Below are 13,898 nucleotides of genomic sequence, written 5' to 3'. Positions count from 1 at the left end.
TTGTCAAATAAAAAAATCCTCACTGCTTTTAAAATTCTTGCTGTCACTTCCATTTGGGTTAAGAGATACAGTTGTCTTTATCTCATGTACCTTAAGGGTTTTTTGGTTTTTTGTTTTTTTTTTTTTTGAATAATTTCTCTTATATGAGTTTATTAATAAAAATATGCAAAGCCTGCTCTGCTATGTAAAACTTTATAGTTAAATATTTGAATGCATCTTCAAAGACAGAAAGCTCCACCGAATACTCACTGTTAGATCCAGGGAAATAAGGGTTATAATAGGAAATGCCAGTATAATTTGATTTCCTTTCCCCTCCAAACTGAAACTTATCCAATTCGCAGCAGGGGATACTGTCTGTAACTGCTGCTGATGACCATCTTTACTGTGGTATAAATGGAAAAGTAATTCCAGTGACACTGAAAATGCAGAAAAGCTCTTTCACCTTACCCTCTCTGAAATCATTTTTCATAATTATTGCACTTGTCACTGAGCATCTGAATGCTATGCATAAATTCTCCCATCTGATCAGTGGGTTCAGCTGTTAAAAAGTTGTAAGAACTACCTAGGGAGAGGGATTATTTCTGAAAGTTAGTAAACGTGGACTGTAATAATCCAATTCTGAGCAACTGTGTAGAAGGTGCAGGCTACTGTTGCAGGCATCAGTTGAAAAGTGCAGATCCAAACCCCCTTATTGGCAAAAGGTTTTCTGTGGGCTTTTATTAATTCTCTTGGTGTTATGTGGGAGGGTTATTGATTTCCTCTGAATGAAGAAATGTTCAAGTAGTAATCTTTTCTCCTTTCATTTGAATAGTAAAAACACAGATAATCATTGTTGGAGGTCCAAAGCTCAAATCCTGTGCACAATATTGTTATTCAGCAATTGATCACAGATTGGTAAGACAGGCAGTTGTTGCTGGAAAGCAGAGTGCAGCATGAACTGGTTGTTTAAAACAATAATCCTTTTACGTAAGCAGCTTGCAGTCATCTTCTGACAGTTAAGGTAAATAATATTGGTGGTTGTTGTTGCTTTTTGTCATTTGCTACGAGCTAAGAGTTCTGTCAGAAAAATGTTCTTGAAAGGACCACAATGCTGTAAGAGTTTGAGATTTTCCATGGGAAATTGCCATATATGGTGTATTGTTGAAAAGTCTCTCCAATGTAGAGATGTTAAGCATACAAGATAGAAATACAGAGCTTGCGTAAGCCTTGCTGTGCTCTCACTGTGGAGTTGGGGATGTCGTTTATGTTCTTTTAATCTCCTCTTGAGGCATAACAGCATTGGTTTGGGTCGAAGCAGCTTGCTAACACATAAAACAAGTAATTGATCTGGCTTTCTTCAGTAAAATATGTTCCATGCTTTGCCTTTTTTGGAAGGGAGTGTGTGAGTATTTATAAGTACTTTTACTGAGCCATTACTAAGAACAGAGGAAATTGCATGAAATTAAAAAAGTCTCATTCCTCTCCCATGTGAACGGCATGGCTCTGATTTTTAATTCAGATTAAAATGTTCGTTTGCCATCACAGCATGGAAGTGGCATTCACTCATCAGCCAGTACCCTCTGGCCTAATGCAGAGTTCTGCTTCTAGAAGTGGGGTGTGCAGGTTTAGTTGTGTGGAACCAATATTTAACAAAGGTAATAAACCTGTGCCTCATGGGACAAAGTGACAATCTGTCCTGAGAGAAATATCTTAGTGATGCCAGCAGTTCCGAGACTTTACTCAACTTCATCTTCTTTAAATGGGGAAAAAAACTATCAATCACTTTCATGCCACATGTTTGAGATCAATACACGTTCTTAGGTAACAGTGGGTGAGAAGTGTTTTCTACTGAGATAAAACTGAAAAGGCTGAATGAAGAAAACAGGAACAAATTCTCGACTGTCTTTTGTGTCAGTTACATCACTTTAGTTCTTGGTTCTCTTTGGCACTGTGTGGAGAATGTATATGGACATCTAATAGTTTGTGGACTAGGAGCAAGTTTTTGCAGTAAATGATAGAACTCAAAACTTGATTATTCATTCTTATTGAACGCACGTGAATAGCTTACTGTGTTCCTTTAAGAGAAGGATATGTTTTTCTATATTTTTATTGACTCTAAGTTTGATATCCTGGATCTGTCAGAAGAAAAAAAAAAATTTGCCAAGTGCAGTTGCTCAAAATCTCTCTAAAAATGGAAATGAGACCTTGTCCTAATGTTCTTCATCTCATGTCTTTCAAGCCAGACAAAAACGAGCTGAGGGACTTATAGAATGCAAGCCAATAAGAGCAGGTCAAGTGCTATTCTACATAGTATATTATTATGCAGTATTATTTGAATTTGCAACTGTATTAATGAAAAAGCTGAAAAAAGTTTTATGTTTCTCTATAAAAAGTTTCAAAAGAATATTTCGTAGAAACATGTGCTCTTGTAATGTCTACTTCAGCAAAACCAGAAACATTCAGTTTAGTCTGCGTACTTAAGAAAAGCCAATTGTGCTTTTTAGGTTTTTTTTTTTTACTTACTTTGTAGAGCACAAGAATGATTGAAAAATGTACTTGCAGTGCCACCTGTACAACTGTTCTTGCAAAATGTCTTTCTGTGTGTCATTCAGCTACATTTTAGTCTGTGGAAATTGACGTAACTCTGAAAACTACCAAGTTTAAGAAACTGCTAATTACGTTTTTTTTTAGTTTATTTAATGTAAATTGATAAAATATGAGTGGCGTTGAATTTTGTATTTCGCACACAGTTTTTGATGGATTTAACATCTAAGAACCTGAGTCACTCTCACTTTTAAGTTGTTCACGCCTTTAAAGGGAAAGAAACGTTTCTTAAAGAAAATGTTGGAAGCAGTATTAACAAAGGAATACTTGCATATATAAACTTCTACTGTCATTAATTACCACCCTGAGTAGATCTTGTGGCTGTGTTCTGCTTTAATGTGCTCCATGTTCATAGTTTTACATACTTGCTATTGAGCTAGTAGTGCCTTTCACTGTTACTTAATAGTCTCTGTTCATTGAATTCTGTTCTGCTTGGTGAAAAGGCCAAGAGCCCCACCATCTCTGCTCTGAAAAGTCAGTACTGATGGGTGGAGTTTTTCTTAGTCAATGTCAATTTGCAGTTCTTCCATAGTGATACTGCATTTTCTGGCAAAATGAAGGTAGCCTTATGGGACTGCTTTGGCAGTGTCTTCTGGAAAGCTGTTCCATTTATGGTACATGATTACATTTTTACAAATTGAATGGAATAAATATTTATCTCTCCAATGAAAGTTTTACAGATATACATTAGATGTCAAATAAATGGAACACTTTGAGTCTAAAGCGTGTAAATACTGATGGATTTTCTTTCAAAGTGGATTTGTGTATTCTATCCCACCAGATGTGGTCCAAAAACATTCCTTTTAAGTGCTAAGGTGCGTATATCTTCAGTAAGCATATGCAGTTGGTTTGAACGCCATCGTGGAGCAGAAGATCAGATGCCCACACTTTGTCTTTATTGTAGAATTTCCCTATCATAATTTCCCTAACAGAACAAAAAGAATACAAACAATTTTTTGTTTAAACAGTGCTTCAGATTAGTACAGGAGCAACTTGTATTTGTGAGTGATGAAAAAAGAAGTCCTCCAAAGGAGCAGTAACAATTTTTTTTTCACCGATTTCTCTTGTCTTTCTTGGACTCTCCATTGTTAAACCCTCTATCTGTTTGAGGGGAATAAGGCAGAAGTTGTTATAAATTGTTAATACCTCTAAAATATTTTCCCTTGCTGTGAGTAGAAATTCTACTTTGATTTTTGTACCTTACAGTTGAGCATGGATTTTAAGTTTGTAAGCTTTAATTCAGTTCTATTTGCTTTTCATATGTGCCTTTAATTTTTCAATCCCTTTCCATCTGCAGTTCAAGACTTTCTGTGGGATCCTGTTTTGCAATTCTATTTTTAGTAATGGAAAAAGAGCTTGATTTTAGTAAAATTTTAGTAAATTCAAGACCTGCCTGGATGCCTACCTGTGCGACCTGGTGTAGGGAACCTGCTTTGGCAGGGGGGTTGGACTCGATGATCTCTGGAGGTCCCTTCCAACCCCTACAATTCTGTGATTCTGTGAAATGCAAAGTGTCATTAGGCAGGAAGAACTGGAGATAAAAATATGGAGAAGGCTAAGAAGCCTCAGAATGGGGCAAGGTGTGGGAAAGAAGGGAGAGCACTAAATTGTGGTGTGCCTTAGGAGACCAAGGAGGTGTAGGTATGAAATGAAGGAGCTCTGATTCTGAAGAAGATCAATAACATTTCACAAGATGATCTGCCAAACTAACTGCTCACCACTGCAATGTGACAGTGGCTGAAGTATCGCATACTGTCTATGCAGTCCTTTTTCTTTCTGCTAACTCAAGAACTCATTTAGAGCATCTAGGATTCAAAAATTATCTACATGGGGAGTGGATGATTTTCTGCCTGTTTACTGAACTAAGCTGTTATTGAAGTTCATGGGAAATGCCAGCACTACTTCAAAGAGAAAAGGGGAAGGGATGGTGAGGTTTTCCTTCAGCTGATGCTGGAAACCTCTTCTGTAAATAATGGCGTGGAACTTGTCAAGTGCATATAGGAGGAATGAATCAATAGGATGGACTGAAACCTGGATGGATGGAAAAGGCTTTGCTGGTTATTTTTGTAAAGCAGCACAAGCATGGCAGTAAGGACTTGAGAGCATTCAAGTAACAGCCTGCTGTTTCTAAGTGTAATAGATGTTGCAAGTAGATGTCATCTACTTACATGCAGTTAAGTCATTTTTAATTGGATGCCATATTCAGTTTTAAAACAACATTGTTTGGCTTTGTACTGTGCTGTAATAGCCTCTAATTTATGCTTTTATCTCTTTTATCTCCAGGAGATGCTCTAGTTGCTGTAAATGATGTTGATGTGAATTCTGAAAACATAGAAAGAGTTTTGTCTTGCATTCCAGGTCCTATGCAGGTACAGTTGAACATTTACTCCTAATGTTCTTTGTAAAAAACCAACAAACAAAAACAAAACAAAACAAAAAACCAAACAAATACAATGTATAGTCTTTTTTTTCCTTCAGAAAAGTAATCTAGGTGATCTTTCTCTCAGATGAGGAAGTTCTAGTTTTTTACTTAATTCAGTGAGATGTGCAGTCTGACAGTAGAATGTATGAAGCAAGCTACTGATGAATAGCTTGCAAATAACTGTCATCTGGAGTGGCAGTGAATGGATACAGTGCTATTTTGTTCTCCCTTGGAAATAAGTATGGTAGAGCCAAAGAATGGAGTATAAAAGAACGTATGCTTGGCATTTTAAATTTGATTATGTTGTTCTTAAAATAATAATTGCTGTATAAATACTGAGATGAAATGATTCATCAGTATAAAAGGATCACAAATCCTGATTTAACATGTAATGCTATTAAAGATATTTAAGAGGATTTAAATGGAGATATTGATAGTTTTTGCATTTAAATAGAAAAATAGTGTTTAAAAGCCTTTACCTTAAATGTTTTTAAGATCTTTCAATACTGAATAGTGATTAAAATGGATATTAAACAAATAAAATGGATAAATAATGCATTTTCTTACAGAATGCAACTACAGTTGTCTTCTAATTGAGCAATAATTTTGGAACTATAATAAGGAATTAAATAATAAAGAATTACAACAGTGAGTGCAAATTACCTACAATGTTAGTACCATAAAATTAAGTGTTTTCCACATCCTGGTGGACAAGAAGACAAGGTAAAAGTTGTAACTTGGTACAAGACAGGGGAGGTTAAAACGATCATGTATCTTATGTTATCTGTGCCTGTAGTCCCTGGTAGTTTTATTCCAGGTTGAATATGAGAGGTGAAAATAAAAATGTTTTACTGTCCAGAGATTTAAAAAAAAAAAAAAAAAAAAAAAGTGGAAGTTTTTGTTTTTGTCAAACATGCTTCTGTTCACAACTTGGTGCAAGTGCCTGTAGAACTGCATCTGCACTTGCAGTAAGACTGAGTACTGCAATGTCAGTTTAGGAAGCTTTCCAAGATACTCAACAGTATGAAGCTTGCCTAAGCTACCAGAGTTGTGGTCAGGTATTGGCAGAGTTCCATTGCAGAAAAACCTTGTCTTGCCTGTCTTAGACCAAATAAGGAGTTGATGTAGCTATTATTAAATATAGAATGATTAGAAAAACAGAGATGATATCCTTTCCTTAATTGTATCTTTGTTAGATTAGAGTGTACTTATACATTTGTTGCTTAAATGCAGTGCAACCCTTTGCATAGTAGTGATTTTTAATGCAACGTTAACATTTATGTTGTCAGTAAATTTATCCAGTGGACAGTGATTACTTCAACCATAGAAGTATTTGTCATGTTGGCTTTCCAAAACCTTCTATTAAAGTGCAATTATTCCTTTTTTACTGTGTAATTTTAGTCAAGCCAAAAGAGTGATTGCTGAAATAGACAAGCGGAGAACTTAAATACGTAGTTCTATTTTTTTTTTTGCAGTGTAGAGCTCTGTGCTCATGCTGCTGAAGAAGCAGAGAGTTGTTGTTTCTAGGATGTAGTGTATAAAGATAGCTGTTACACAAGCAAAACTGTTAATAACTTCACATTCATCACACATTGCACAAAATGATTTCTCATTCATTGGACATTGCGTACATTTTAAAAAGATGCAATTTAAAGCAGTCTTAACATCATTATGAATTAATTAAATAAAAAGCTGAGTCACTGCTCTTCTGGGTTCACTGTAAAAATTACTGCAAGTAATATAAAAAATGACTTACCTAACTGCTTTCAGATGCAACAGTTGGCTTAACATCTCTCATTATTGTGTTACCTTTCCCAAATTTTGTTTGTATTATCTGAGATTTGTCAAACTCGCTTTTCGGCATGTAGGGGCAAGAACAAGGCACTTACAAAGCAAGAGCAATCTGTAAGAGCAGATTGCTATTTCCTATTTCCCGTGCTCCCACATCAGAGCTTTTTCTGTTTGGGTTCTTGTGTGTCTCTTAGTCAGATAAAGTCTCAGTTCGAGTTAACTCATTTCAATATTCTTCAGCACTCATTGAATGTGACTGGCCAAAGCGTGCCCCTCCATCAATGATTGAGACAAGATAATAGAGCTATGTTCTGTGATCTGTACAATTTTACATTTCTGAAATCAAAATAGCTGCTACTTAATTTGATGTTGATCACTGCTTATGTGTTCTCTTTCTTCTATAACTTTACTCATGAACATTCACAGAACTTGATATTACTTCTCATTTTTTAAATGTATTCAAAAAAGAAAATGGGAATCTGTTTTGAGGCAGACTTGAATAAGTTCAGTGATTTGTTTTAATATAGCTCAGTTCATGGTACTTCTGTGCATCTGATGAAATGACTAAATACACATAGGTGACAGTTTACCTGAGTCACTGAGATAACACAACAACAAAACAAAACAACCCCCCCCTTGTATCAGTCTGTGATCTCTTCTAAGCAGGTAATTTGTAAATATCCAAAAGGTAATGTACCTTCATTTTTGGTGAGCTTTAGAGACAAATGTCCTACAGAAGCTGGTAAACTTCAGAGAAGCTAAATATTGCTCACAATAATGTGGTTATTCTTGTGATTTAAAGATCCAAAAAGGCAATTCTCTAACTTTGCTATTATTGCTCTTTAGTATGCAAGAATTAAAATGATATTGTGTGCTGTTTGTGACAGGTAGCGGTGATGCTTGAGATGCTTGTCTCTGGAGCCACTTATTCTTTGAGGATAAGCTTGGAAGCAGCAGATCCTCTGAGATGTTTAGCAGCACAAGACTGAGGAGAGACTGAATAGGAAGGAGATATGCATAGAAGAATATACTTTTCTTTAACCATATCTTAGAAGTTGCAGTACTTTCTAAACTTTCCAAAAATATTCAGCCTGAGGCAGATAGTCAGAATCAAAAATCTCAGCCTGAATTTTTAAATTATGGTTTGGCAAATCATAAGCACATGGAAAACACAGTCTTAAACAGGAAATGGCAGGCGATCTTGAAAGGCAGGCATTGCTACCAGTTCTGCCTGTAATAAAATCCATATTCTTGAGTGTATGGCTTTCGTGCAGATGAACATAGAGCATGCCTTTCTGGGATAGACCATAAGTGTAACAGGAATATTTTTCAATGTATTGACACTGAAAAATGTTTAGATAAAAAATATTAACAAAAAAGTCAAGTATAGAAGGATTCTGGCATGATATTTTTCTGGGTTCCCACAGTCCTAGTAACAGCTTAGGGACTTGCTGGATCACATACTAGTTTCTAACTTATTTTAATTTACTTCTTAAAATTCCTTTGACTTCCACAGCATCCTATAGCAGTGATTTTACTTAACTGATTTTTATATTCTGTTCCTTTCTGCTGGCTTTCAAGCTGCTTCCTAGTAAGTGCTTTTAATGCCTACAGGTTCCGGTGTCAGGAATAACAGCTGTCTGTATCTTCTTATTCTTCTTATCATTCTGTGATTTTTGGAGAGCTCTGTCATGTTTAACTTCTGTCTCTTTTTTCCTAAGCTGAAAAATCCTTATCTGTGTACCTCATTATTGTCATCTTTACCAGCATCTTCTTGCAGTTAGACAATTTTTTTTTGAGAACTCTTGTAAGTATTGAGAATATATACATGTTGTATATATATGGAGTGGAATATCAATATTTTCTGTGCTTTTTCTAATTCTCCATTTTGAAATAACATTTTTTTTTCCCGTTTTCTGCTGTATATTGACTAGATTTTCTTAAGAGAACTGGAGTCAGACAGTGAAAGATTTTATACTCAGTATTCACGGGAGAGTTCTTCATTTGTCACCTATTTAATCAGATCTTGGTGTACTGTTCAGGACAGAGCTTTCTTGTAGAAATGTAGTCTCTTGGTTACATTCTGTTACAGCATTTTCTAGCCTACATGATCTTTTTCACAGCAATTTTTAAAAGGCTAATTGTATAGTAGAACTTGGATGAGAGTTGCTGTATAGAATCTGGTAAACTTGGAAGGGAACAGGAAGCCAAATTATGGTGAGAGACCTTTCTCATAATGTAGTGACTGCTCGTCTGACTGGCGTGGCATTGCGTGCAGCCATGTGGGAGCCAGCATGGAGGCTGCAGGAGGAAGGAGAGTTACAGTTTTGTTTGGCCCAATTCATTTGAGCTCTTGCTTGAAGAGCCAGATGGTTATGTCTCTAAGACAAGACAGACAGAGATTTTTTTTAGTTCAAGAGGCTAAAAGATAGACTGCAGCAAGAATTACATCTGTGCATCGTTAGTGTAGGAACTGTAGCCTAAGTGTTGTGAGTAAGTTTCCACAGACAAGATGTAGTAGAAGTTAAGAGAAAGAACTCTTGAGTCTTGAGGAAATCTGCAAGAAGTTAAGCAGGGTATGAAGAAAATCCTCTGAAATACATGCAGATGGATTGACGTAGAAAGAGAACTGAGTCACAGAATGCTGCAGAAGGAAACACTACAACTGTGAACGATCGAGTTACTAGGTCATAAAATGCTGCTGCTGCTTAGCTGGATGCCAGTACTCCTTGAGTGCTTTTAATACATAGTTCATTGAATTGAAACTGAAATGATGAGGAAAGAGTGCGGGATGAGTTGTTGTCAGGAAAAAAAAAAAGGGGGTGGCAAATGACAGGAGAGCATGATGGAGTGCAGTGCCATTCCAAAGAATGGGAAGAGAAAGGATGGGAATAAAAAGCTGACAGCAGCCAAAATAGGCGAGGAAAAGATTAATGAGTAGTGTTGGGAGGGAATAGAGTGGGATGGGGAGAAGGCAGCACGTGACACAAGTGGTGTAGCTAGAAGAGATGATGATGGCATGTCTCTCAGATCTAGTTGGACAGGCAGTGAGTATTTTAAAGCATTGCAATTTCTTGCTGGCACTCCTCTCAAGGCTTGTGCATGCACATACAGACAATTATGAAAATATAAAAGTATCTATATTTAAATGTATAAGCTGCCTCTACTGAGGCTTTTTGGATGTATTGCAACTGGAAAAAAAAAACCAAAAACTTTAATTTGCACTAATCGTTGCACTAAGTCGTCACTAATAGAAGTGGGATTTGCTGTGCTACACTGTGTTTCAGATCTGCCAAGTCAACAAACATTTTAAGGTTATTTTGATGCAGACAAACAATCTCATATGAAATGAGGAACTGAGACTGTGCCTACTTAGCTTTGCTGTCCAGCAAAAATTTATTTTCCTGTTCAATTGTACCTGCCAGCGTGCTCAAAACAGCAATGAAACATCCATGAAGGAGCCTTGAGGATACATATGTATGGAAGTGCTAATATTTAGACTCAAATGTAGTGTATGTTTAAAAATGGTGGTAATACGTTTTGTGTTCAAACAAACTCAGAACAGTAAGTACGTTCTTTCCATTCTCAAAACCATAAAAATTGAGAATGAAAACACACCAAACCACATGCTTACTTACATGGCTCACAGAGCATATAATAGCTGGCTTTGTAGTTAATAATAAATGGTTACGGAACACTGAGCATATAACTGTTTTTCCTTAAACAGCAGCAGTTCTTGAATGCTTTCATCTTCTACAGATGCTTACAAAAATTTAGCATTGTGCCACGTGAAAGTTTGCCCCTTCATAAGCTATGAAAGCATCTCTTAAATGTCTCAAACTACATCCCTCTTACCTGACGTTAGAATGTAATTGTAAATGCATCATCGTTTTCACAGTAATTAATTGTTTTAATAGGTAAAACTCACATTTGAGACATTGGCATTTGAACCTGAAGGAGCCTCTCAGCAAAGGTATAAGCAGGAACAGTCAAGTATGAACAACCTGCTCCGGCTTTTGTGGGGGGGAGACAGCATGGACCTTCAGCAGGCTGTACAGAGCGTTCCTCATATTGTTATGTTCCTCTCACTGAAACTGGACTCTGAAACATCTACGGATGAGGTATGTGGCTAACTAAGAAAAGTGAAGAGGAAGGGTAAAAACTGACGGCAACGCATGCTATGCCTTTTGATACTGAAAGAAATAAAATCTTGCTGGTTTATTTCAGTAATGAGTAGTCTGCCAAATGTCTGTTTTGACAGAAATAAAGCCTGAAATTTCAGGGGGGGGGAAAAATGCCAGCATCACTGCAGACAAACTCTAATTGGGCTTAAAATTACTTCAACACCACTGATTGTCTTGATAGAGAGAACAGTCCAGGTGTTAACAGAGAAAGCAGAGGCAAATTCAGAATTACATTATTTTCTCAAATGCTCACTGTGACATTTTCAATACACAACTCAAACTGGATGTATGAAATCTGTCTAATCAAAAAAGCCTTTTCCTCAGCAGGAGCTATTGGCAGTCCCCATACATAATCTTTCTAAACAGTCCCCTCCTGTTTAAAAATGCTAATATGCCTTCCCTCGGAAGAGTCTTGCATGTCTGCTGACTGTTGATTCTTGCTTGGGCAATGTTTTTTCAGCTACCAAAGTACTCTTTCTTTGTCCCATAAAATTTCACGTCTCTTTCCTTTTGTGTTCCTCAGAAAAATTTTGCCAGTCTATGTATAACCTTTTGTAAGTTTGTGTAGATGTTCCTGATGTAGCCATAGCTACAGATGTTCTGCTCCACATGCTCAGCAGATATAGAACAGAGTGGAGGGCTGAGCTTGGCCCCTTGCCTGATCAGAAAATGTCTGCTCCTGAAGAGGGCACTTGGGGCACCAGTCATTTGGAAAAGGACCTTTGTCCCTTATGTAATTCTCCTCACATTTAGCACAGGGCCCTGTGACCTTTATTATCTGTTCTATGGATGAAGCACAGTTTTTTGTAGTCTCCAAGGTCTCATATAGCAGGACAGTGACAGTGTGTGGAACAGAAAATAAAACAGTTTTGTTTCCCTCCTGGGATGAATGCTAAGATCCAGGCAGTGCTGCATCCCTTCTCTGGAATGTCTTTATCTTTTTAATACTTTTTCAATTAATATGAGTATGTATTACTCTGATAATCTACAACAGAGAAAAAAGTGCTGCAATTATACCTAATGGAATTTTGTTTTCTAGAGACATGACTAGGGAGGAGAACCATAGAAAACTGCATATCATGATACCGTTAAAAATACAGTATGCAGAGTGAAATGCGTGAAAGCTAGACAATGACAGATCTGTGGCTACTTGTGCAACTTTAATTGAGCCATTTAGTACATATGCAGCATGACATTGTCCTTTCTTTTGAAAGATGCTAGGCTTGCATAAAGCCCAAGATGGGCAAGTGAGTGTGTAAAATTAAGACTTACGAGGCAACCGTAAATTCAGTACTTTGTAAATCTACAGAACTTGGCTTTGCAATATAAATCACTTTTTTTTCACTCTAATACTTTTAAGGTACCACATGCTTCATTATGTGTGGCAACTACATGCTAGCACTGTAAGCTTTGGTTTGCAGTTCTTTCTGGTCTCATTTAAGAGACTACAAGTTTTCATAGTAGGTACTTTCACTGGAAATTAGTTTATGTCAATTTCACTTACAAATTTTCAGTAGCCTTCCATCTTCTTATCTCCACCATGAGACTGCTTCCATTAAAACATGCAGTACCATAGGATTTATATTCTCTGTTATTTACCTATAATAAAAATGGAAAAAACTAATTTAACAATTAATTAAGTTTAAGATGCTTTATAAAAATTGACTTAGATGTTACAAATACCTCTTCTACCTTAAGCTCTTAGTTTGTCCTGTGTTACATGTACAGGACATTCATGGGGCAATTGCTACAGACTTAGACCAGTGTTTTCTTGGTTACTTACATAAATTCTATGAAATATTAAAAGAAGAAGCAAAGTAATTCAAGGTCTCTGACTCTGGTGGGTAAATAGATATGCAAATGCCTAACGGCAGTTCCTGCACTTCAGAGTAAATGAACAGTGTTCTCTTGCCCCATTATTTCTCTACTTTCCCCCAAGAAATGGGATTAAGCCTGAATGTTGAGTGGAGGTAAAAGAAGGATTGTAATGCACTTGTCCTCCTTTCACACCATGGAAGAATTGTTTCCTGGTAAGTCTTGGCAGTTATGCAGCCCTAAATAGTCTCTGATGTTGAAATATGCTTTGCTGGTATAACCAAGCCCTTTTTGTAACACACTGAAAAAAGAATGCTAACTTTTTCAGGGGATTTCTTTCATTTTCATTTGGTAAACAGTAAGTGACATTAGTGATGTAGAGGTACTATTCCAAATTTAGTTTACATTGGTTCAAATTAGCACTGAATTATTATATACTCATGCCATCTTACACAATGGAAAAATATAATGACCCTTCACTAAGCTTCTCTACCCTTATCTTAAATGAGTATGGTATGCAGATCACATCCTTATAAACAATGGAAACTTGGGCTAGTTACTAATTCTTCCACTTGTGAACCTTTGGCACCCAAAAATAGATTTAATGATCTCTAAGACTTGAAAGCTTTATCTAACAGTCCTACAGGAAAGCAGCCCTAGACAGTGTTTGTGAGTGTGTGTGTCGTGAGTCCCAGATGATGATGGCCTGATCTTGTCTTTTACAGTTTTAACTCAAAGTATTCTGATTATAGCATACAGTATTTATACCAACATATGTTATTTGCATCACCAAACATTATATTATCTTTATGCATTTGAATGATTATTTTTTTTATAATACCGTATTTTAAAATGAAGTTCGTATTCCTTCATCACGATAGTTTTACTGTTATAAACTGTTATGTAAACATGAAAAGTAGGTATTAAGGGAAGGTGTTAAAGTATCTTAGTTCACACAGACGCTTGTGTTTCCTGGGGCATTTCACTCAGTGTTTATAAGTTCTAAATTAATCTTAAGGAGCGCACAGTGTTCCTTTCATCTATTGTTTCTTTTTCTTTTTCTTTTCTTTTTTTTTTTTTTTTTTTTAATGTAAAGAGTAACT

The 13,898-nt window shown here is 36.3% G+C and overlaps 1 protein-coding gene across 4 annotated transcripts in view; it reads left to right on the top strand.

Annotated features, from left to right (window-relative positions):
• Positions 1 to 13,898, top strand: part of LOC122179785 (sodium-dependent phosphate transporter 2) — a 123,705-nt gene that overhangs the window by 89,956 nt on the left and 19,851 nt on the right. For all 4 annotated transcript variants that reach the window (XM_042870887.1, XM_042870884.1, XM_042870885.1 and 1 more), the window contains 2 exons: positions 4,867 to 4,952; positions 10,714 to 10,917. In XM_042870887.1, the coding sequence (XP_042726821.1) occupies positions 4,867 to 4,952; positions 10,714 to 10,917 (290 nt within the window). The remainder of the gene's footprint in view (positions 1 to 4,866; positions 4,953 to 10,713; positions 10,918 to 13,898) is intronic.

Source organism: Lagopus leucura, unplaced genomic scaffold, assembly GCF_019238085.1.
Source record: "Lagopus leucura isolate 7727_CA_CO unplaced genomic scaffold, USGS_WTPT01 Super-Scaffold_100004, whole genome shotgun sequence".
NCBI classification, from domain to species: Eukaryota; Metazoa; Chordata; class Aves; order Galliformes; family Phasianidae; genus Lagopus; species Lagopus leucura.
Note: the sequence above shows the minus strand (reverse complement) of the source record. Positions and strands in the feature narration are given on the sequence as shown.